The following is a 20,563-nucleotide window of genomic DNA, read 5'->3' as shown; positions in this document are numbered from 1 at the left end:
CACACACACACACACACGCATGCACACTCCATTAGAGGAGTATTGCAGGCTGCAGGGTGTAAGGACCGGTTACTGTTAGAGAGATTATCACATCATTAACTGCTAATGAAAAACCAATTCAAACAGCTCTCCTCCTGCACTGTGCTCACTCTCTCTCTCACTCAGTCTGAGATTGTCAATGAAACACGAACCATACAATGCTTCTTGGTTATTTTAGTCGAAGCTCTGCACTGTTTTTATGAAGAGAGAAGGGAGTTAAGTAAATGGATATTTTTCTTCATTTGAGAACAGTTTCTATCCAAATGTAACACTTTTCAGTGACTTTTCAGAAAATGAGCAGGAGAAAATGGAAATATATTAGTGTTTTCATCCACTACTGTTTTGCAATTGCGTTATTAACCACTGTCTCCTCATCTTTACACACAGATCTGATGTTTTTGCCTGGCACAATTTTTTGCCTTGTCCATGGAGAGGAAGCATCAGTGTTTAAGTCACATGCTTCACTTACATGATGATTCAAGTCTGTTTCCATTTTCTTCTTATCCACACACCAACTTTTCCAACTCAGCCAAGCGTAAAAGCTTTTTTCTTTTTGATATTTTGACTTTTTCCCGAATTTCCTGTTTTCCGCTCAGTTTTTTATGCACATCATGAAAACAGTTGAATTGAACATTTCTGTGTCACAAAATTTCTGGGTGAAGTCATCTTTCAACCTTTCAAAGTAAATAAAATACTATATGATAACACTGTATCTTTACAAGTACATTAGTCTTGCCAACTGCAACTTAAATTTTCAACATCACTCTTTTTTGGCAGCAAGAAGATGAATCAAATGTTGCAGTAAAGTTATAATATCAAAAACCCTACTTAATACCATCTTACACAGCGCTGATGATGAGGAAATAACACAGCTGGTGCTCACGTCAACTACAAATGAACTGAAACACAGACACCTCTGTCTGGATGGGACAGTGCGGCTGATGGGCCTAGAATTAAAGCTTAGGTCAGGGATGGATATGCCACCAATATGGCGGCTCCAGACGGAGTTATAATTAATGAATGGCCCAAGCAATAATCACAATCACCATAGAACCTAATTATGTCCTTCCTGGCATACACACAGATGTACACTATTATTGTTGCTGTCATTTGTTCTGAGTCTGTTGCTGCCCTTACTTCACTCTTACCACCATTAATTTGTTTTTATTTCTGAGGTTGTGCACAACTGTGTGGGTAAATTACAATGTGCATGTGAATTAAAAGCAAGTTGGCACTCTATATGTGTATTGTATCTGTTTTTCGGTGGTTGACCTTGTGTTTCAACAGTTTAAACGGTCACCATTCCTCTGACTGGAGGCTTATTAAAGAATCGCCAGTAGCAGTAGTTAATGTTAACTCAGACTGTTCATGGCCGTTGCTTGTCAAAGCTGAAACCAGACCTTCTTTTCTGGGGCTGGAAGGATGAATCGTCCATGAAATGAATCGTCTGCATATTTTAATGCTCTGAGAGAAAGTTTATAGCACGAAAGAGAAAGAGACAGAGACCGAGAGAATGAAGAAACATCTTCATCAAACACATCATCTGTCCTGTGACTCTTTGCCTGGTGACATCACTTTGCTCCTGTGTGTAGCAGCTTTATATTTATGTGTCTGCTCATGTACACTTTTCTGTACGTGTTTGAAGGCACATGTAGCATCTGTATGTGTGTTTTGACTGCATACAGCAATAATAAAAACCACACCAGCACAGGCCACATTTTTCAAGTTTGTTTGACGCATTTAAAATGCTAATAACCAGTTTATTATGTGCTACATCAAATGCAAATGCTCTGTTTTACTGCCGTGAAGTTGGGCCGACGTTAGCATTTGCATATCTTATGTCTGTCTCCTTAGCATGCACGGAGGAACTGGATAGCGGGCAGACTCCCAATAAATAACATTAACAGGCGCATTAGATAAACAAGCTCCAATGATGCTGCTATTAGGGAATGCAGAGCCATATCCCGCTTAAATGTAGGTGTTTGACACAGCAGCATATGGTGTGCAAATTCCCCCAAATCAACCTAACGCCAGCATTATCTGGAAATGTCAGGGAGAGCAGACGGATTGAAAAAACATCACTTTAACGGCAGACACTTTACGATGTTGAGAAAATGTTGCTGAGGAATTTGCCTCTTTAAGACCAACTGGCGGCTGCTGCTCTTTGTGTGTGTGTGTGTGTCTGTGTGTGTGTGTGAACAAGAGAGACAGCAGTTAAGACTATAGTTCCGACTCAAATTGTAAATGAGAAACTTTGCCTGGTTTAATGTTTGGCTCACTTTAAGTCTTAATCACCTTCAGGCTCCAATCAGAAACCCACTAAGACGTGAAGTAAACATTCCATAAAGAAAGTCATATACGCTCGTTAAAGCATCTATGACCATAACAGCAGCAATTCATTATGAATATGAGATGGGACACGATGACACTTTAAGGCGGTCGGTTTTGTCACTTTTTATTTTTTTTATAGTGACTGTGATGTGGCATGCTGACAGGTGTTTTCTGATGTGTCATAGACACTGAGAAAGGGTGTTAAAGCTGAAAGGTGGCTTTGTATCACTACTGTCTACAACATGCTCGAAGCATTAGAGAAGACTACACTAGACAATAGAGGGTTATTTTGGCATTAAAGTCCATCACAGCAGCAATATAATAGTCCTATACTATAAAATAAAAAATGTTCCTAGATTCAGAAGATGGTCCATATAACTAGGATTGCAACTTGCGTCTTAAACTTAAACTTAAAAATATCACATTTGCCTTTTGGGGTTATATGGTGGATGTTAGGCCCAAAATCAGCTCAATAAATACCTTTGTCTTGTGAACCTGCCAAAGGTTTAGCATACACTGATAATACAGGCTGATAACAAACATCTGAAACCCTCAGATTTGATCAGGTAAACTAAGCGAGAATGTTTTATTGATTACTTTTATTGAAAGCAGGGGTGGGAAGATCAATAGTCAATTAAGTTTTGTTTTGAGTATCAGTACTATGGTCAGTACCAAAAAAAGACCAGTCTCACGTTAGACCACAAACCTTTCTTAGTGCATGCACTCTTTGTGCTGCTGTTATGTGCATGCACGCAGCCATCACCATGTGTATTTATTCAGAGAAGACATACAGTAATTTTTTGTTATTTACCCTTTGTAAATGGTCTTCTATACTAATAATTATCTCTATCAGTTTTGATCTTGGGGATTACCTGCTGGATCCAAAGTTTGTGGTATCATCGCTCACCATGCAACACTGAGTTTTTGTTTGTTTTTGACAATATGCGTAACATACTGTGTGCTCCTGTTCGCAATCCTCAAGTCAGCTTTGAACCAAACTCCCAGGAGCGAGAGAGTGTTTGGTTCAGTGAAAGTGTGTTTTGTTTCAATAGAAAGTATACAGTGCCAACATTCAACAATATTAATAGGTGTTATCGAACTGTAGCTGAATTCTTGCTGTTGAATTGAAAAGAAGCCCACACAATGAAGTGTGTGTGCGTTTAGTAAATAGCAGAAAATTGGCTCGGAATGAGCTGATGGCCTGATGAATAGTTTATTTGACAAGAATAAGAGAGAGAGAGAATGTGGCCAATAGATCACTGTTTGCAGCATTTCTTTGGCTTTGGCCCTTCAATCAAAGCATGAAACATCAACAACTTAAGCCCAGCTTTTGACAGTCGGATGGAGACATCAATCTTATTTCCTCTCTTTTAACGTGTAGTGCTATTGTGTAAATATGTAATTATAACTGTGTTAGCATAGTCTCTCTTTAACCCAACATTCTCCTCTGTCTTCTCTTCAGACCTCCTCTCTTTTTTGTTAAAAGGCCACTTGTGACGAGATGCCAGCATTCACTTGTTCCTCCATTTGTGCTCACTGTAAACCCGGGCACTCCGGATGAGTGTCAGCTACATACCACAAACAAATGCTAAAGTGTAGATGCTAATGCGCTCTTTTTGTGATTCTCTCCTTCCTCCTTCCAGCCTGCCCGATAATCTCTCCTCCTCTCTCTCCCTGCTCCTAATCCGCTCCACAGCCGTGAAAACTTTCCATGAGAGAGAGATGACCCGTTCTAATGGGCGGAGGCAACCACCCACTCTCACAGCCGCGGAGGGTCCAACCAACAAACACACACACACGCACACAAACACACACACACACACACACACACACACACACACACACACACACACACACTAGACCTTAAACCCGTTTGGCTTAGTCTAGATTGCCAAAATAAGACGTACTGAGCTGGGAACACGCTATGATTTAAACCCCATTATAAACCTTAACAACTGACTTTTTAAAGGATGTGGAGAATCTGCCCTGCTATGTGACATGGACATGGACAGTCAAAACACTTGTCTGGTGCTGAAACGATTAGCTGATTGACATAAAATTAATCACAAAGAATGTTGAATTATATCGAAAGAAATGGCAAACGAGTTTCAGTTTTTAAACTTGCTGCTTTTATCTGTTTATTTACCCTTGTATATTGAAGGTCGTTTGATTTTGGACAGTTGGTCAAAGAAAACAAGCGATTTGAAGCAGCTTTTCAGTATTGAAAGCAGACATTTTAAAGATGGAAAATCATTCAGTCATTAATTGGTCAAAGCCATTGTTGCAACTCTAGGTGTAATGGTTTTTGTATAAAATATTTTTATTTCTGTTAATTTTTTATTTTTTATTTTTTATTTTTTTTTTACAATTTTTGAGCTAATTAACTACAGAAATATAAATGTCTGGAAATGGATAGAGTCTGTTGAAAGACACAGCTACCATTAAATATTTTCATGAAACTTCTCAGGTTTTTTGCACTACAACTAAATAAAGTTACACAAAGTAAACAAAGACCAGATCTACTCAGCAGATCTCTAAAATAACAACATTTTGTCATTCAGAAATAGGTGACTTTTACGTGTCCTTACAGCTTCATTCAGACATGTGATATTTGATACCTGGTGCACGAGAGAGAGAGAGAAAGTTTAAAATGTAATGACAGCGAAGAAGAAGTTCTGTTCTCTTGCAGGCTGTGTCACTGATGGATTTTTAAACCTTTTTTGCTATTGAAGGCTTAATTAATGACAACTGTGAGCGCGAGTGATGCTCATCCTCACTTCTAGCAGTGAACCCACTACATTTTTTGCATCACTTAAGTTATTACATAGCAAATTCTACTGTTTGTTAACCTTGTGCTGCTGCAGCCTTTATGTCAATCTGACAGCATTCAATTATTGGGACTTGTGCACGCTGAAAGTGATACAGAAATGTTACTATGTCTGACCTAGTAAGATTGCAGTCGCGACTTTTACGTAAAAGTGACCAGGTTGCTTATTCAGACACAAGACTGACATGTCATCATATTGACGAAACAAGTTGCATGTCTGAGGGGGGGATAGACTGTACAAAAATCTGTGTATTAAATTTATGTTGGTGTTTAACTGCGTGTAAATAAAACTTTTTATATATAAGAGAGAAATAATGTTTTCTCATTAATAACTTATATAGGCACATTTTTTAATGGCGTGGTCCTTTATGACCAAGTTTAGATGATAAAAGCCCCCCCACAACATTTTGTTTTTGTTGGACAAATATGCTAGGGACCATCTTCCCTGGGATGCCCTGACACACACACACACACACACACACACACACACACACACACATAAAATACCCCTGCTAGTTAGCGAAAAGTCAGGCTAGCCACCGTAGCATTTCCTCTAGACCAGCTTCTCTGGTCCTGCTTCAACAGATGGCCTGACATGTCCCTGGACAGGCCTGTTAAGGTGGAGGGAGGGGGGTGGGGGGAGTTGAAGGGGGACGGAGGGAGGTAATGGGGGGTTGGCACCCTCTTAGGAGGACTGAGGGGGGTGTGGGGTGGGTTCGGGAGGAGACATATGTCCACAGCCCTGGCCCCTGCTGACGGACTGTCTCTGCTGGCTGCCTGGTGCCTGGCTCGCTGTCCCACACACGCGCGCGCACACACACACACACAAACAGTAACATTTTCTTGTCACTTAGGAGGACATTGCATTGACTTACAATCATCCCGTGAAAACTAATTGCCATCTTAAAACTGTAACCAAAAGCCAAAACTCAACCCTTGTGGACCAGGTTTTTGTCCCCAAATGGGTGGTGAGTCCTCATAATGTGACTGTGTGAACAGATTGTTGTCCCTGCAATGTTAGTAATATAACTACAGACACACACAAACTTACTCCACTAAGCCTGGCAGCCCGCTGCAGATCCTCTCCCTCTCCATCTGCACCTAAAAGACCCATGCGACCTGACAATGAGGTGACCATGTCACTGCCTGAGCCGAAGCAGAGGGATGGAGAGAGGGAGAGAGAGAGAGAGATGCAAGACGAGAGAGGAGAGGGAGGGGATGAGGGAGGGACACATTAACAAGCTATAATCTCAACTGCCTTATCCATAATGCATTGTGTGGGCCAATTTACATGGTGCTGGTCCCTCTGGGAGAAAGGAGATCATCCATCACATTAGTTTATTAGCTCCCTCACACTCTCTCACAGATGCACACCCACACACACACACACACACACACACACACACACACACACACACACACACTCATCATTATTTGCTTCTGCCCGTCCTTCTCTCTCTCTCTCCCTCTGTTCTGTGGGCCTGTTTTGTCATGGTTGTTGTTTCAAACTGCTGCTGTCTCTATAAAACAACTCCAAGCCGGGTCGTGTTGGGCAGACTGTGACAAGGATGAAGGGATTTCATTTTTTATTTTTATTTTTTAGAAAATTCAACTGTAGTTTATTTTTTAAATGCAACAGCCTCTGGTGTCAGTATAAGCCGAGGAAGAGTTTGGCATCAGAGGATTTAGTACATGTCAGAAATCTGATGCTGAGAATTGTTTTTTGAAGCTAAACTTTCTTTATGTTTAAATATACACAAATCTCACTGCTACAAATCATTAATCCCTGACAGTTTTTCTTCAAATTAACATAAATTAGTCACTTTTTAGAGGAGATTTAAGACAAAGTCTTCAAATACAAACATTCTGGGAAAGCAGCTTTTTGGTAAACTTTTTCCCAACTGGCTAAAAGGCCCGCTATGTATTATATTATCAACTAATATCAGGACTGAGCCCTCTGTTTGCAAAACAGGAAAATCATCATTTTATTCTGTCCAAATGTACCATGATGTTTGATGAAACATTCAAGATGTACTTATTGAACTGCAATGTCAAATAAATCTCTGTCCATGTTTAAATGTTTTAAAGTAAAGCTTTTATTTTATTATTTAGTTTTATTAATGCAGATTTCAGTTACATTTAACTGAATTGCACTTCTTGAATTTCATTGAAAGAAATTATAATTAGAAATGATGGTTCAAAATCTGAATTTTTAGGCATCTTTTTGCACACTTGCAGTGTTTGAAACCACTTGTTTATTTTTCTTATAAGATACATTTCTATTATTAAAAATATAATTAAGTTTACTTAAAACCAAATTCAGTTTGTGTGTGTGTTTGTGTGTGTGTGTGTCTAATGGCTGGATCGACTGAAGTTGCATGTGTCCGTGAAATTAATTGTTGGCACCCTATCCGCGCGCGCGCGCGCGCACACACACACACACACACACACACACACACACACACACACACAACCGATCCATCAGATTCAGCCGTCCTCCTGTGAATAAAAAGAGCTGTAATTGCAATCATATATGTGGAGCCTCAGCACTGCGCGCCATACCGTACCATTAGTATCACAAATAAGTAATAATTTGCTAATGACAACATTATGTTGAGTCAGTTTAGGGGCAATTAAAGTGAGTGATATTTACATATGCCCAATGAATCACCGAGCGTGGCAGTTCGGGCGGCTCTAATGAATATTCATCCAGGCATTTCTCCCCTGCTCGCTGCAGTTTATAAACTGAATTATGTCTGATTTGCCCTTTTAAAAAATGAACATAGGCGCATCTCCCACAAGGAGGCGGCGAACAATAACGTCTGATTATAAAAATGTTTTACTGCTAAACTGCCGGTGAGGAGACGGCGGCAGCGTGGTTAAAGACTCACACTTGGAGGGGTGCGGAGGAGGAGGGAGAGCCCACCTAAAATCAATCCGATTTAGTCTCGGCCTGTCTGCCTTTTTGACATAAATATTTACAGTGTGCATTCAGATCGGTCTGTAGCCTACATCATGAGGATCAGACTGAACATGTAATTGATTTGTTTTACTGGCGGTAGTTTGTCTTCAGATTATCCTAAGTGGAGGCCACGGTTCACGCCGATGGGCTCGATTTCCATAAGGAGAGCGGCCCGGCTCTCTGCGAGCAGACCGGCTGCCTTCACCACCACAGCCGGGGATTTCTCCGGTAATTGCCCCCGGTGTGTGTTTGGGTGGGTACTGACCTCTCAGGTGCAGGATCAACAGGCGACATCAGTTTGCATTCACGGAGCGCTTAACAAGATGGGCTGCACGTTTATCATGCAAATAAGCAGCTCTCTATAGCAGGTGTCAGCACACACCCGCAACATACACACACGCACATACAACGTGCACGTGCACTCATGTATGCTCGCATGCAGCGTCTTTAGGGACAGCAATCGTTATTTAATTGACAAATGTAACCACAGACACGTGAGGGTACCGCACCGTGACCAGTTAAGTGTAATAGAAAAGGTGACTTTAGGTGGGTTTACCCCCAGCTATAGGCTATGCAAAGTCTTAATACCTCATTTCATTTAATCTATAATAAGCTGTAGTTTATTAGATATGCCTCTGTGTTATCATGTACACATATGGCCAGGAAAGGATATTTTTTGCCATGATTCTTTTTTATCCAGATTTTATGTAGCTGACTTTTGACTTTTGAATTTGGACAAATCAAGTACAGGAACAAATATTCACAAGCCATGAGTGATAAGTAAATTATTTATTTCTTGTTTTTGTTGTAAACAAATACAAGCTGTCCGTTTCATTTTTATTTTTTAAACAAATAAATATTAGGTCATAGTTTTTCAACTCTCAACAATGTACCTCTACCCAAACAAATAACATTCCCCACAAGCTTTTAAAGTGCTGAGATGTGCCATGACACATTTGTTAAATTTAAGGTTTAATGGATTCTTCAACAGTTGTAAATAACTTAAATAAAAACAGCCTTTTTTCCCTCATGATGTCAGTCAGCTCAGTCCTTCCTCAACACTTCTGTTTGCTTCTGGCTTCTTTGCTGTCTGACTTAAATGTATCTGCTGCCATCTTGTGGTTTAATTATTGAAGCAAACATGCCAGACACATATCTTTGGAATACCACTTCAATCACTGATGCAACCACTAATAACTCTATAATTTCTTGATACCAGAGGGGGAAGTCTCTGCTAGCTTTTACATGGGGATCGGAGGTCATAGGTCAGGGTCAGCTGTAGAAATGTCAAAGCAGAACGGGGAGGAGTTCATGCTGCAACAAAAGTCCAAATTAGCTTGTCCTCCCTCTACTGTTGACATTTCAGCTTACAAGTAAAACCTTCTGTCTCTTAGCATAAGGAGAAATGTGAGGCATCAAACACAGTGTTAAAGTTAAATGAATCCCCACATGTTTAAAACCAAACTAAACTGTCATTCAAATTCTTGACTGTTAGAAGCAGTCTGGGATTGTTCCACTTCAGCTGGACAGGATTGGCAGGTTCCTCTGGCCCCTCAGAGGGTCTCTCATTAGTTGACTTATTTTGTTCTAACATGCTGATAAACAGCTGTGCGAAGTTTTCAGCCACTTGGTAAAATGATGATGATTAAAGCTACTGGACAAGGAAATAAAATATTGTTTTGCGTGCGTGTGTGCCAAAATGTGCTTTTACTTAAAACAAATGGAAAATCTCCTGAACACATTCAGTTTTCTTGTTAGTTTCTATTCAAAGCTGGACCGTTTCCCTTAGTCGACTTTTAGAAAATTACTGCAGTTTTGCATAAAAAAAAAAATACCGGGATGTTTTGCAGTGGTTTGCTCTGCGGTTTCATTGTGTCAGTGCTTCTTTGTGTTCACTCTTAGAAAAGTTTCATAAGTAACACTTAACTCAGTGGCTTTAATTACAGATTTGTTTTGTCTTCCTTCCAAATGTCAGCTTGAAGAAACTTACTTAAGAGCCTTTCTTTAAATGCAACATAATCTGTAAAGTAACGACCACTTTATCTCCCAATTTAAGAGGATAATAGGAATATTCTTAAACCAAAAATGTAAATGTGATGCGCAGGCCTGCAACAAAAAAAGTATTACTAAAAAGTATTACATTTCATCCAAAATTTAGGATCCCTGTGGTGCAAAAGTGATTGTTTGTAGGTCATGAATACTGTATCATCTTCCTTCTGGTCCTCCCTCCTGTATCAAAGTAACTTGGTGTCAGTACACAAAGCTGACATATATGACAGATGTCTCTGGTAATTTTGGCAGGTGGAGGTCAGGGAAGGGCAGCACGCCATCATTGTCTATGTGAGTCTGGACTGTGTAGGCTTTGACCTCCGCTCCCCACTCCAGTGCGGAACTGTGGATGATTCCCAGTCTAGCCTGTTCGTGGTAGGCTGCTCCAAGCTCCCTGCCCAGGAAGATGTCTTGGATTTGGGGTGAGGACAAAGCAAAGGGATCTGTCTTCATGTCCAGAATCACGTCCACGTTTGTGTCTCTATCCCTGTTGCATCTATTTGTGTCAAAGTGAGCACCGTTATCTCTGTCTGGGTCAGCGTTTGAGTCTGTGTTCTTGGCCCTGTTTGCATTTGGATGGTGGTGATCTGAACTCTGCGACAGGTTTACCACTGTCAGCCTCTCCAGGTGCTGCACAGCGAAATGTCCCTCCAGGGAAGAAAAAGGTGTCCCTCTGATCCCTCCGGGGCCACAGTGGATCAGGGTGAGGTGCCTCACCTCTGAGTTGTTGAGCAGACGTGCCGTGTTTAATGGCGACGTGAACCAAACAGTTAAACGTCTCATCCGGAAAATGGGGGAGGAGTGCGACTGGGGGCGGTGCAGCGTGGAAAGCTGGATGTCCTTGCATTTGCAGTCTGCAAGTGATGAGACGCTGCAGGGCTGCGGGTTTTGGCTGCAGGAGTAGTAGAAAAAGCTGTTATGGGTCACATAAGCCAGGCGCAGGTCAGAGGGCTGCAGAGCCACAGACACACACAGCAGCATAGAGAGGAGAGGGGCTGGAGGGCTGAAGGCAGGCATCACAGCTGGAGGACAGTCTCAGGTAGCATAGTGATTTGTGTTCATGCGTGGATCTGTGTAGGCGGGGTTTCTATAGAGAGCCTATAGAAAAGAAAAAAATATACATTAAATGAAAAAAGTAAAGCACACAAAAACACACACCCACTACTGCCATGATCAAAGAGATGCCGAATAAGTTTTTTTTAAATCACATTTTATGTTTGGCCTGTTTGCAAAAGCAGTACTCAGACCCTTTACCTCAGCACAAGTAGTAATGCCACAATGTAAAAAAAATGTTTCAAGTAAAAGCCCTGCATTTAAAGTATATAAAGCTAATTATGCAGAATCCAGGGTGTTAAATTTATATATATGGAACCTTAATCAGACTGTAGGCTATTGTCAAATGTTTTTAACAGGTATTTTGTTGAATCTGCCAAGGGCATGGCATTAAGGAAATAAGTAAGGCAGATATGGAAGTGTGGTGGCAATTCTGTTCAAATGAACAACCAATGCCTTGTCTCTCTATAAGTTTATTCAGCATCTATAGAGTGACTCACAGCAGCTCGTATACATCAGACTGCATGAACTCTCGGAGTGAGTGAGAGATGTCTCCAGCAGTGTCTCTTTATCCTGTCTCAGTGTCATGTATTATCCTAACACATTTACACGGTATCACTGAGCTCTGAACAATGTGACATTCTGCCCTGTCCTTCCATGAGTTTAACACCACACAGCACTTTGAGTCACTCTGAATCCAGAAGGTCACATAGATCAGTAGATTATTAAAAATTGTCAATACATCTAAATTTGCTAATTCATTTCCACCCTTTTTGTGCACAAAACATGATTATTTAGATTTCTATAACCAATATAACCAAACATTCTATGTGATCAAACAAAATAATTGAAGGCAGTTTTTATTATCAGTCAATCAGTGGAATTTTTCAGGAAGCAAGGAAGTAAGGAGGGAAATAAGGAAGTAACCATAAGGAAGTAAGTAGGAAGATAAGGGAGGATGGTAGGAAGAAACTAAGGAGGTAAGGAAGTAAGGATGAAAGGAAATAAATAAGGAAGGAAGGAAAGTAGTGTGTAAACAAGGAATGGTTTAAGGAAGAAATTAAGGAAAGATGTAAGGAAGGAAAGAAGTAACTAAGAAGGTGAGAAAATAAGGAGGTAAGAAAGAAGGAACGACGCAAGTAAAGATCTGCCTCTGTCTGTGAAAAAGGTGACTTTATTTACATGTTATATTTTAAGGACTTTAATCTGACAGCAGGCATTGAAGTAAACGCCTCCACATAAGGGATTCAATTCACAGAACAACTGGCAGAGTAAACTGGTCCTGTGTGGTTTGTGATTTCCTGGTTGGTGGTGAGAGTACAGGCGTGGGAAATGTAAATATCTCTCAGTCCTCTGCCAGTTACACACTGATAGGGTGTGTGATCAGCACAAAGCAGCCTGGGCCTGTGTTAGATGTCTGTTAGGTTGGCTGCAGTACGTTGTGTTTGTGCTGTGCAATCTGTCTGTTTAGAGGCACTGTGTGACAAAAAGTGGTTTAACTTTAGAGCTGTGTGAGGACTGATGAATGAGGCAGTGTTGGTTGGGGCAGAAGACTACCAGTTTGAAAATGAAAAAAATCTGGAGGTGTGGCATCAGAAAGAAGCACACCCGGATCTCAGGCTGAACTGTCGGTGGCTGAGTTGCATTGTGGGTAATGTAGGCAACCAGACAAGGAAGATGAATATGTGGAATAAAAGACGAAATCTCTTTCTTTTCCTTCTTTTTAAAAAAAATTATTAATTGTGAGTCAGTGCAGATGCTAAATCGGAGGAATACTCTTTTGATTTAATTAACATGAGAAGGATCATACAGAGATTAAGAAAGACAGAAAAAATAAAATGGATAGGACACTCAGATGAATAACTGTATTGTTTCATTATTTGAGCCACAGCTGCAAAGAGGCTACAAAAATCCACTTCATATTTGGCTGGATTGAGAAATGCTAAAATGAGAAGATGTTAGTGTGGAGCATGTTTTGTAAAATGACTCTCTTTATTTTTTGCAGTTACAGCCCAGTTCCAATCCTGTTTGAGCACTGACAGACAGAGACTGCTGTTTACTGTTTTCAGTGGCTTTTTCTTGGCAGTTTCTTAACAATTTGACATTTGTCCATGGCAAGATCACAAAAGGCCTGGTTTTAAATCAGACAAATCCTCCGGCTCTATAAGGGACACTGACATGGAGCCTGTTGTACAGACAGACAGAATTTGTCATCATTAGTTCAGACTGCCTGTTGTGATGCAAAGCTCTCTGGTGCCTGACTGGAACTTAATCAGGCTCTCTGTGTGAAGGATAAATGTTTTCTTTTTTCTTGTCTCTGTGTTGATGTTTGAGCCTTTGTCACTCTTGGATACACTTAAACTGTAGCTGATACAATATACATCATCAGCATGATATGTTCAATGCCAGGGGAATAAAGTGACTAATTACATAAGTAGTGTAATGAAGTACAGTTTAGAGATACTGTCCTTGAAAATTTCCATTTTATGCTACTTTATGCACAAAGGCAAATATTGTACGCTTTACCAAAGATGCTCTATGACAACTTTGAATCACAAGTATGTCAAAATTTAGAATTGGATTTTTTCTGATAGAGGACGGATTTAATTTATGGACTTCTACTTCTTAAGGTAAATAATCTATTTGAAAACATAGCTGAAAACAGTTTTTTTTCCTTATATAGTTCACAAAGTGACACTACAAACATATAATGATCTTACAGAATAAGATGCATTGCTGTAAACTACCCAATAGTATATAAAGCAGTTAAATTAGTAAAAAAAATATATTAGTGCAACCTTAAACATCTACAGCAGTAAAACGCAACGTACACATTAATACGGCAGCAATATTCAACCTAAAGCATCATATATAATAAATAACAAAACACTGCATTTATCAGCAGAATGTGTACTTTTACTTTTTATAACATTTATATGCATTTTGCTGATAATACTCGCATACCTTTACTTAAGTATAAGCTTTTGAATGCAGGACTTTTACTTGTAGGGGAGTATTTTCCCAGTGTGGTGTTAATATTTTTACTAAAGTAAGGGAACCGAATGATTGTTCCACCACTGTCACTGTCACGAGTCATGTAAATAAACTCAGCTCTTATTCAGTTCAGGTCAACTTTCACACAGGGGATTCTTGCTATTGGAGTAAAATGCTTTGAGGTTGCTTCCCTGTGTGTTTCTCATCAGTATTTTCTTACCAAGACGTGAAGTGAGGGGAAGTGAACATACTGACAGCTGGTTTATATCAGTACTTTGTGTCTCTCTCTCTCTCTCACACACACACACACACACACACACACACGTCTAGAAAATTATAATTGTGGTGATCGCTTTGAGATTCCAGGGAAAACATTGTTTTGAAATCTTGGCTTTTGCAAAGGTCTGGGTAGATTTTCTGGTTTGGCAGTAATATCAGTCCAAGGAACTTTCTGCCTTATTTTGAAGCCAGGACAAAGTTGACCGCTACATTCTTCCTTTGGCCTTGTGTGACACAAGTGAGTTCAACATACTGTAGATCATCTACAGTATGTTTACCATCTAGTTTCCCCTCTTTTATTTTGCTTCTTATTCCACATTGTCTGACAGTATCATATGCATTCTGTGTCAGTTTGTTTCAGTTTTTCATTGAAGCGCTGTAATGTTTAAGATGCCATGAAGTTCATGGCTGCACCATTCCACAAAATGTAAACACTGTAGATGGCTTGTGCTTAAACTTCAGCCTGCAGTACAAACTTCAGGATCTCCACTAGAATTTAAAACACAGTCTTGTGGGTTTGGACATTGCTGGGCTGCAGTGCAGGAGTTTCCACTTATTTTATATATACCATCACATGTATAATACCATCACATGTTTCTTTAATACGATGAACACTAGTTTATTTTGAGTCAGTGCCACATAGTACACCACCCTGCTGCCTAAAATACTATAGTGCACCAAATCCGCAGCTAAAAACAAAGCACTTTTTGGTATGGTTTTGGTAATGTTTGCTAAAATCAACTGTGCATACTTGTGATAAAAAATATAAAGCCTATATAATTGTGACTCACTTTTAAAGATGTATGTCTTCAGTAGGTATGAATAGGCATGGGCCAAGTGCCACAGACAGCCGTAAGTTACGCTGTGTTGTGTTGGTCTTTTCATGGGGTTTGTTTACATTAACTAGAATATAGACTATCGCCTGTCTCAACTGCCTTCAATAATATATTTTCTCAATACCTGCAGAGAAGTGGATTATGCTGCAGGAGAAGTTTGAGATGTTTCTGTAGACTATTTTTTAAACACAACTAACATGTTTCTTTGCCATGGCTCCTTGTCCATCCTCTGCATAGCAGCAAGTCACAAACTTTATAAAGCTACTGTTCAGACAAACAGACAGAAATTCTTTGATTCTCAAAAGATACATTTTTGGAGGAGTGTCTCCTTAATAACTGAAATTAAATATTGTCTAATGCAAGTAAATGTTTCTTTGGTTCCTCACTTTCCAACATATTGCTCTCAGTGTTTTTGCAACAGCTAACCTACTAGTTAGGACACAACATTGAATTGGAGATGGCATGTGATAATGTGACATGTAGTTAAGACTGGAGGTCCCATAAGTGGTTTTGTGTCCCAAAACGACTTATGTTTAAGCTCAAGTGACAAAGCCCTATTGCAGCTGTAGAAATTATGATGGAAGCAAAGGCTGAGAGTCCACGTTGTGTTTTTACTCATGTTCATGCTCATGTTTGTTACTCTAACCATGACAACAAAGGTCATTTTAACCCAAACATAATCCTTGACTAAACTTTGTCGTTTTTGTGTCTGAACCTAACAAAGCCTTAAACATATTGTCACATCATAAAACAGATTCTGAGAGTTAGATGAGAAAAGATGTTAATCTCTGGTCTGTAAGGTAAGCTTCCCAGGAGGAGATTAGCTTAGCTTAGCACAAAAACCTGAAGCTGAGAGGAAACGGCTAGCCTTGCTCTGTCCAAAGGTAACAAATCACCCTACCAGCACCTCTGAAGCTCACTAATAACCTGTAATCCTTGGCCAAAAAATAGTCTGGCACACGATGCCAGTAAAACCGTAACTTTGTTTTTTCCTGTTTCTAATCTTCATGCAAAGCTAAGCTAGCAGGCTGCTTCCTTTACAGAGAGACGTGAAAGTAGCATTGTACTTCTCATCATCTCGGCAAGAAAGCAAATGAGCATTTATCACCAAATGTCCAACTTTTAAACCATTTCTCTTTTTGTTTTTACAAAAAGAGAAACAAATTACTTTTGTCATGGCCTTCCCATACTTCCAGTAGTTGCTGAGGTAAAACATGAAGAAAACTGTTCCCAGTAAAAACACACACAAAAAAGAACAAAATTAGTCACACAGGACAGGAAAATACATTTCTTCCTGGCTATAAAGACTTTCCGCCCACTATAAAAATGCCTGAGTGACCACATATCTGGCTTTAGCTTTGTGAATCACTGACTTGGACCTGAGGTGACTCAAACCTCAAATATCAGGCTGTCGAATCCTTTTTGTGTGTCAGGGGTGAAACTGACCCTTTTAAAACTCAATGAAATGAGAACATTTACCCTATGTCTCATTTCTTCTCAGTAAAATCTGAAGTTCACATCCTACAGTGACAAAGGATCAGTTGTCCACCCAGCATCTTAAACAGTTATAGTGTTTCTCCTTGACACATTTTACAGTTTCCCAACAGAGCAGAAGTGTGAGAACATTACTATTACATAACACAGACACAGGGATGCATAAGCTATGTAATGTAATATGAGGATATACAGCAGGCTTGGCTTTCCTTTTAGAAACTGCAGAACACAAACATACATTTTGTACTCTAAATGTTCATCAATGCAAGTACTCTGAAACACAGATAAGTTTTCCCAGATTTATGGGTGTAACTTACCTCAAGTTGCTGCTGAGGAGCTGGTATGTGAATGCGTCAGTTTGAGGCTGGGATTCTGGGGAAAAATCACACATCCAGCTGACGTCAAGATGGGGGAAGTATCCCACAGAGAAAGCTGCAACTCACATTAAGTGAAAACTGAATTCAGGTTCAGGTTCAACATGTTTGTTCTAATCAGAACAGACCCGAACCAAAGACGATCCCACAGATGGTCTATTTTTTAATAACCATACAGTGGCATGCAGTTTGTTAACAGAAATACCATACAGATATGCTCATGCTCACAACACAGCACAAAGTACATTTTTGTTTAAAGAAAACATGTTCTGTCATTTTTAATAATCTATCAGTAAATTTAACACATTAGTTAAATAATTTGATGAAGAATGACGTATTTCCTGACAAGAAATGCCCTAGGGAAAAAGGGTAATTTCCCGGTACCGTAGTATAAACACCAGCCAACTTTTGCTACATTCAGGTGCAATCGGACACATCTTCATTTGGACATGAACCCCAATGATTGACGCAAAAATACTGTAAAACTGACTAAAACTACAGTAGGACTTTCATCGCAACCAAGTTTTTGACTTTATTAGAGTATGGGCTAGTTATCAACAATTGATAAAAACAATGTTTCGTATGATACTACGTTGTTGTTGTTATTGATGAGTTTTATTTATTTTTTTACTATGCAGACATTGCCAATTAAGTTAGTCTTACTTTCATATGTTGCAGGCTATCTAAAGGATAGAGGGAGTCAGGGAGGGAAATATATCCCCTCGTATTTGTAAGAAGACAAAACGAATTGCGAGAAAATCTTTCAACATATCTCAGCTCAAAATAAACGTGTTTTAATATATAGCCTAATCAATCACGTGTCGAGGGCACAAAAACAAACGAATCTTAAAAATATATAATTGATTTGAATATTCGTTAAATGAGGCTAATAATTCTCATAGTATTTGAGGGGATGAGCTAAGCAGCTAATCGACTGTATGCCTCATTGTATTTGGAAAGGTAAATTTACGAGGTTTGGAAAGGCAGCAGTGGGGGAAGTTCGCAGTCGGTTTTTTGCCCATGGCAGCGAGAGAAGCAGCTTTGGGAACGCTGTCGTCGTAACGTTATGTCCGCACTGCAGCTTCCCAATAACACGTATGGTTATTTAGTGTCTGGCCGTTATAGAAACAAAGAGCATTGAGTCGCCGATTGATGTCCTCTTTAGCCATGGCTCTGGCTAAAACGAATCCACTTTTCCTCGTTCTTCTCGTCTGGATTCAGGCTGTCTCGGCCCACGGTAAGAAACGTTAGCCAACGTTACTTTCATTCACTTTACATGTACTAGCTAACATCAGTTTGAGTTAAACTCGTAATATTAGCACACATTTGGCACGCCGAATAAATCATGGTGTGTCACACGACAGACGAAATTGTAATTCAAGCTGAGTGTCAGGTTGTGTGCGGGATGTCGTTGTTATTTTGGTTAAATATGTGATACGTGGACAGACCTGCTCAGGAAAACTGAGTTCCTGCTAACTCGCGGCGCCGTGCCTGGTGTCAAGGAGCGTTTTTCCTCTGTAACCTGTCAACACACGGGCTTTGTCAACTGTGTTAACCGGGTATTTTAAGGTTAAAATGAAATTGTTTTATGTGAAGACGGCACACCAGAAAGACTGTATTGTTGTACAGTTTGTATACAGTATTTATACTGAATAGTAACGTTAGCTGGGAACAAACATCTTCAGAGCAATACAGACAGACAGGTTCGAGCATGAAAACATGTAAAAACAAAACAACAGAGACCTATTTAATATACCACATCATTATTACTTAACTGTAAAAGAATAATTATTGTTTTAAATCAGACAGATTCTTACAAGTTCACTTATGGCAGATTGCAAGACCAAAACGCACAGATGAAGGAAATATGCCTCTTTTTTTGGAGGTTTTCTTCATTTCCTCTTTGTAGTTTTCAGTATTACCCAAGAGGTTTTGCTCATGTGATGTATTTCTGCAAAGTTGTCCAGTTTTCTCTAGACGAAAAGGTAAACAGATGAATTATGTTGTAACACATGTGGGAACCAAACCCAGCAGAAGCCAAACATAGGTGCAGTTATGCTTGAGAGATGGACACAAACTGGAATATTGTGCATTTTGCTACACTTGCACGTGTTCATTTATTCTTAAGAAATTGCTGAAAATGGGGAGCAGTTCTTTCATTTTTGGCATATTGCTTCATTTGACACATAAGACAAAGAAAAGATCATAAACATGGGGCAGGGTTGTTGACATATGTTGAGGATTTATAATTCAGGGGATTGAGGTGACCTCTATGGCGTTACGTCTTTCTCTCCAACCTGTACCCAGGTTGGTGTGCTAATACCTGTAGTAGTAGTAGTAGTAGTAATCTTTATTTGTAGAGCACTTTTCAAAAACAAGTTACAAAGTGCTTTAACAAGTGTAAAGACAATAATACAAAAACAATACAAGATAAAGGCATGAAAACATTGAAAAGACTAAAATACACGTTTAAGATAAATATAAAACTAGTAAAATAGAATAAAATAAAGTCAAATAAGATCGGGAAATGCTCTCCTATAAAAGTATGTTTTAAGAAGGGACTTAAAAGAGTTCACTGACTCAGCTGACCTGATTTCCTCGGGCAGGCTGTTCCAGAGTCTCGGGGCCCTGACAGCAAACGCTCTGTCCCCTTTAGTTTTCAGTCGAGACTCTGGAACAGACAACAGACCTCTGCCCGAGGATCTCAAGGTACGTGCTGGTGCGTATGGGACTAAAAGTTCAGAATTATAACAAGGCGAGAGGCCATGAAGAGCTTTAAAAGTGATCAATAAAATTTTAAAGTCAATTCTAAAACATACTGGGAGCCAGTGTAATGAAGCTATAACAGGGGTAATGTGTTCATATTTCTTTCTTTCGTTGTTGTTGTTGTTAAAAGCCTGGCAGCTGAGTTCTGGACAGTCCGGAGTCGATCAATAGATTTTTGGGTTAAACAGGTGAAAAGGCTGTTGCAATAATCCAGGCGCGATGAGATGAAGGCGTGTAAAATGGTCTCGGTGTTCTTAAAAGTTAACATAGATCGAATTTTTGCTATATTTCTAAGTTGATAAAAACATGATTGAACAAGCTTTGTGGTGTGCTGCTCAAAATTTAAATTACTATCAAACCAAACACCAAGGTTCTTTGCCACAGGCTTAATGTGATTTACTAGGGAACCAGCAGATGGCAGTATTTGTTTTGCCATCTGCTGGGACCCGATGACCAGGATTTCTGTTTTGTCTGAGTTCAGCTGGAGGAAATGATTTGACATCCATTTTTTAACTTCACAAAGGCAGTTGTTAAGTGAACTCAGCATTCCAGGGTCTGT

General features: G+C 39.6%; 2 protein-coding genes across 5 annotated transcripts in view; one reads left to right on the top strand and one right to left on the bottom strand.

Moving 5' to 3' along the window:
• Positions 1-10,075: 10,075 nt before the first annotated feature.
• On the bottom strand, positions 10,076-18,745 carry si:ch73-52p7.1 (uncharacterized protein LOC100321084 homolog). 4 transcript variants are annotated; one of them, XM_046070617.1, is made up of 3 exons: positions 18,687-18,745; positions 17,182-17,296; positions 10,076-11,306 (listed from the first exon to the last, which is right to left on the bottom strand). In XM_046070617.1, the coding sequence occupies exon 3, from the start codon at positions 11,223-11,225 to the stop codon at positions 10,410-10,412; it is 816 nt and encodes a 271-aa protein (XP_045926573.1). In that variant the 5' UTR covers positions 11,226-11,306; positions 17,182-17,296; positions 18,687-18,745; the 3' UTR covers positions 10,076-10,409. The 4 variants fall into 4 exon arrangements, with proteins under 4 accessions (XP_045926573.1, XP_045926575.1, XP_045926574.1 ...); XM_046070619.1 differs by having other exon boundaries at positions 17,182-17,236; positions 18,687-18,730; XM_046070618.1 differs by lacking the exon at positions 18,687-18,745 and having other exon boundaries at positions 17,182-17,373.
• Positions 18,236-20,563, top strand: part of ifngr1l (interferon gamma receptor 1-like) — a 20,640-nt gene continuing 18,312 nt past the window's right edge. Inside the window, exon 1 of the mRNA XM_046070616.1 lies at positions 18,236-18,475. Coding sequence (XP_045926572.1) covers positions 18,391-18,475 — 85 coding nt within the window. The 5' untranslated portion in view covers positions 18,236-18,390. The remainder of the gene's footprint in view (positions 18,476-20,563) is intronic.

This window comes from Micropterus dolomieu, linkage group LG15 (genome assembly GCF_021292245.1).
Source record: "Micropterus dolomieu isolate WLL.071019.BEF.003 ecotype Adirondacks linkage group LG15, ASM2129224v1, whole genome shotgun sequence".
NCBI classification, from domain to species: domain Eukaryota; kingdom Metazoa; phylum Chordata; class Actinopteri; order Centrarchiformes; family Centrarchidae; genus Micropterus; species Micropterus dolomieu.
The sequence above is the reverse complement of the archived record's forward strand: the minus strand, read 5'-3'. Positions and strand labels throughout refer to the sequence as shown.

Coding starts and splice junctions, on each gene's coding strand:
- si:ch73-52p7.1 (XM_046070617.1), bottom strand. CDS start 11,225: ATGCCTGCCTTCAGCCCTCCAGCCCCTCTCCTCTCTATGCTGCTGTGT.